The sequence below is a fragment of the Rhynchophorus ferrugineus genome, unplaced genomic scaffold, assembly GCF_030347505.1.
Source record: "Rhynchophorus ferrugineus isolate W39M unplaced genomic scaffold, kcgeb_rfMv2 rfM4, whole genome shotgun sequence".
Lineage (NCBI taxonomy): Eukaryota > Metazoa > Arthropoda > Insecta > Coleoptera > Curculionidae > Rhynchophorus > Rhynchophorus ferrugineus.
The window spans coordinates 47,426,381-47,430,879 of record NW_027472583.1 but is presented as its reverse complement, the minus strand read 5'-3'; the positions used below and the strand labels follow the sequence as shown (position 1 = coordinate 47,430,879).

Genomic DNA, 4,499 nt, shown 5'->3' with positions numbered 1-4,499 from the left:
TTGATATCAGTTTTAATTAGTACTACCTAATATACTACCTAATTTAATAAATACTACCAAATTATTTCGATCAATCATGATATTAAACCAAGTTCATGATTGTACTTCAAGGGTATTCGAATAATAAAGAAAGCTTTGATCACTAGTAGTCTTTTTCTAAAATTAGATTCATTTAACATGTATATCGGATTTTGAAAAAACTGACTATTGCTTTAAAAAATATATCAATATATTTTATACTACATAATTGTTTATTTAACTAAAACACAACAAACACTGTCCTTCGGGCATCCCTTTCTCCCCAAAGATAGGGCTTCTGGACAATTTCCTCGACATTCATTGTGTGACTGGTAACAATTTACATCTTCTAGTTTAACTAAAATAACAAATACAAAATATTATCCTAAGTAGTGTAAGGTATAATTTGTGCTACATATGACATAACATTTTATCCACTGGAAAAGTTCATATTATAATTTTAGGTTGCGTAAAATTAATAGTAAGGAACGATCTAATTAAACGTGATTTTGTGATTGAAGTATATTTAAGAGTTGTGATTTGTACGCTGTGATCCTTTGGAAGTGTTGTGTTTAAGAGCCTCTAATGCTAATTTTCTAAAAGTATAGATAAATAAGTGCTGATGATCATCTTCACTGAATAAACCAATGGCAGACTTTATTTCAACACAATAGTACTCATAAGTTTAAGAAAAAACTGCAAGGCTATTGGATGCACTTCTTAGAGAGCATATTCAATAACAAAGCCTATTCTCATCCAGAGGAATGTGTAAACAAACAAAACTGGATGATATTGGATCATAGACCAAAAAAAAAACAAACACCAAACATTGTTGCACACTTCGAAACTATTTGAACACCTAATAAATTCAACCTTTTGGTTAAAGAAGTATATTAAAACCGCTAAAAATCTATGGAGGTTATTTTATAGAGTAAAAATTTAAACCCAAAACCAATAAACCATAATGAGATTATGAACATTTGTAATTAACCAACACTAATTATTGTTGGTTTATTTATAGCATTTTGCAAACAGAACTTTTCCACTGGGCATGCTATTTTTACAATATTGCAACCCTCACTTTTGGTACAACAGACTGCTCCATCGCTTTTCTGTCCAGAACATAAGCTACTGATACCGTCTTCAAGGGGCCCAGGGCACTCTTTTTCTAAGACGCAGGAACCTCCTTTTGCTGTGCAAGAGTCTTCTGAATAAAAATTTGACTCTGAAAATAAAATATATCCTTAAAGTGGCAATTTCCGAAGATAATCTGTATTACTGATTAATCTAATAACAAAAACTTAACTATCGAAATGAGTAATAACTTTACAAGTACAAAAATGTATTTGATCCTTATTATCTTATCTTAGTTTTCTTCACCAAAATATTTTTACGGACTTCCAGTCAGGTAAATATTGAGATGTATGGGCTTATAGATCTTAGGCAAAGGATCAGTCGCAGTGCCTGAATAAAGCAATATAGTACATCTGCCGCAATACTGCTTCTGTCTACATAAAACGATACATATGTATTTCTTAGTTTAAATGTCAAGTCTTAGGGTATGTTTTACTTCAGTGCATTATGCGTTTTATTCTGCAGCGGTTAAAACAAGCGATCAGTGAAATGTGCCATCTCTCAGGCTTCAAAGAAACTTTAGGGCTCATTTACCGCAATGTCTGTAACTGCTCAATTGTTTAACTTTGTAGGGGCGACATTATCTGAAACCTAAGGTTAACTGACAGAGATTGATGAACATTAAAATGGATTGCGGCCAGGCAACATAACCTATAGCCGCGGCGATAGTGACACATTCACTTGAGTACTCTGCCGACTAAAGTAGAAAGACGGGAGCTCCATAGAGTTAATATTTCTGGAAGAGCTGCGATTGCGAAACTATTCTTCACGGAAGCCAAAACAAAACTGCAAAAGATGCGGTACAACAATCAATCGTTATTCCTCAATATAATTGACCCGTTATGAGGAGTTTTAGAGCAGAGAGTGAGAGCAGATTGCCATTTCCAACATTATTGAAGCAACTAGCTAGAAAATATTCATTAATTGATCGAAGACTATGGACCCGTTGAACTTAAGACAGTCTGTTTATTACCCAATCACATCGCATTTTATGTCTGATAGTGCTCAGAAAATGAAACAAATCCAGTTATTACATAGATGGGACAACGTACTCTTTTAGGTTCTCAAAGCTAAAATATTATAAAACCCTATCTTATTCCTAATCTTTAAATTAGCACGTTCCAAATTCGATCATAATACGACTTATGAACAAAGTGAATGTAAAAATTAAACATTATCTGTTCAGAATGATCTGGTGATTAAAATAATAAGCCACATGAAGTTTTATTTTCATAATTATACTGCTATATATCAATCATTCTTATCATTCATTATCTATCATTCATTTACTTTCAAAGATTTAGCCTACAACATTAATTGTGAATAATTACGATGATATTTTGTGAGTTGTGTATTCTGTTATTACCGTGAATACCGTCGCTTGTGAAACAAGTATGTGCCAGGCCTCCTTCCAGTGTGGATAAGTGTGCTTAAGAGAAATTTGAATGATAATACGTACAGTGATAAAAGAATATTAGTGGTGTATGATATATGCACTAGGTAGATTAAACATAGTTACTTGATCTTTGTCACTTACTAGATGCTCTATACAGAGAAATATTCGTCAGAACAAAAAGGATATTGTAAATTAATCTAAATCACATCTTTAATACTAATCAAGGTGCATTTCAATTCTTGCTTATTGGTAGGAAATGGAAAAAGACAAAGAAACAAATCAAATATCTGAAGACAAGCCGCTAAACAAGTGGTAACCTAATTAATCAAATCATATTAGTTAAAGGGGGTATTAAGCAAGACTGACTAAAAGTACTCATCATAAGACGGCTTAGAAGGAATACTTGTGTTAATGGAATACAATAATGTGTTAGAAGGAATACAATATACTTGTGGTTTCAATAACGTAATATCTGTGGCATAACTTTATATAGCTTCTCTAGCATAAGATTATATTAATTCATTATATAGTTTCATCATCACTCTACAGGAAAACAAACGAATATTGTTTTATAAAATATCTATTAATATTTAAGGCTTAATACTAATTTGCTAACACAAAACATTAATATATATATATATATATATATATATATATATATATATATATATATATATATATATATAATTTGCAAAATATATATTGCAATATATATATATATATATATATATATATATATATATATATATATATATATATATATTAAATATTAACAACGGTTAAACATTACAAACAGTAAATATTATCAGTATTTAACGAAAATAATATTACTTACCTAATTCACCATAAACACTTGCTAATAAAACAGCAAAAACAATCAATGCTTTCATTGTGACCACACAATGTTTTGTAATACGTTATGTTAAAAGAAACTATACTATTGCAATAGTCTAACACGTTTGACGATGGCACACTTATAACAGGTTGTATATATATAAATATTAATACCGGTATTCACTAAGTTATAAATATAACGAGCGATTATTCGCATCTAAGCAGCATTAAATGTGACTACAGAAAAATAAATCCGCATAATTACGATAGTAAATATATCATACGACAATGAAAATATCATGTGTATAATATCGTCCTCGCCATTTAAAACCTGTTAAATATTATTGTTAATCAAGGTTATTACAATTAGTAAGTGGCCGGGGATTTAAAATCGTTGCTGATGAATCAATCAGGGTAAAAACTTTTTAATGGGATACACATGTGCTAACTAACTCTGCATGATATGTTGTGTATGTCACGATAAAAAAATTAAATAGTTACAGGAGATGATATAATTTGAAATATAATTGAGGATATAATTGTTTCAAAATACAAATACAATAATTTAATAGATATTAATATATATATATATATATATATATATATATATATAGATATATTCAGATATATATATATATATATATATATATATATATATATATATATATATAGATATATTCAGATATAACTCTTTAAAAAATATATAATCTTTCTTTATATATATCTCTCCTTATAAAGCTATAGCGTAGCTTATCAGAAGTAAATCAAAATTACAATATTTATTCCATAAATTGACTAAGACTGACACTTTCACGCCATTGAGCTTAAACGCTTGAAGATATTGCAATGGTTACTAGAAAATATCACAATAGATAAGGAACAAAGAACTCAAAATCTTGCAAAACAAACCTTAGAGATTTCAAAAAAAAAGAAAAATTCCTGAGAATAATACTACTAAAGAAAATAATGATTTTATTCTTTTATCAATTATCATTATCAAGAATAGAAGGCAAATTTAGGTTGGATTGACTCTGCAGTTACTCGAAGCATTCCTTGATGTGGAGTTGGAGAGAAAGCTATCGCAGCTGAAATTCTAAGATCACAAAATGGGTGATCG

General features: G+C 29.6%; 1 protein-coding gene across 1 annotated transcript; it reads right to left on the bottom strand.

The window, feature by feature from the left end:
- Positions 1-211: 211 nt before the first annotated feature.
- LOC143196448 (uncharacterized) lies at positions 212-3,546 on the bottom strand. Its single transcript, XM_076404128.1, has 3 exons — positions 3,384-3,546; positions 1,100-1,243; positions 212-376 (listed from the first exon to the last, which is right to left on the bottom strand). Exons 1-3 carry the CDS (start codon positions 3,436-3,438, stop codon positions 252-254), a joined length of 324 nt encoding a protein of 107 aa, XP_076260243.1. The 5' UTR covers positions 3,439-3,546; the 3' UTR covers positions 212-251.
- Positions 3,547-4,499: the final 953 nt, after the last annotated feature.

Excerpts from the sequence above, each read along its gene's own strand:
- LOC143196448 (XM_076404128.1), bottom strand. The coding sequence starts at position 3,438 with ATGAAAGCATTGATTGTTTTTGCTGTTTTATTAGCAAGTGTTTATGGT. Across the intron at positions 1,244-3,383 it reads AAGTGTTTATGGTGAATTAG|AGTCAAATTTTTATTCAGAA; the intron begins GTAAGTAATATT and ends TTTTATTTTCAG. Across the intron at positions 377-1,099 it reads AGCAGTCTGTTGTACCAAAA|TTAAACTAGAAGATGTAAAT; the intron begins GTGAGGGTTGCA and ends TTGTTATTTTAG.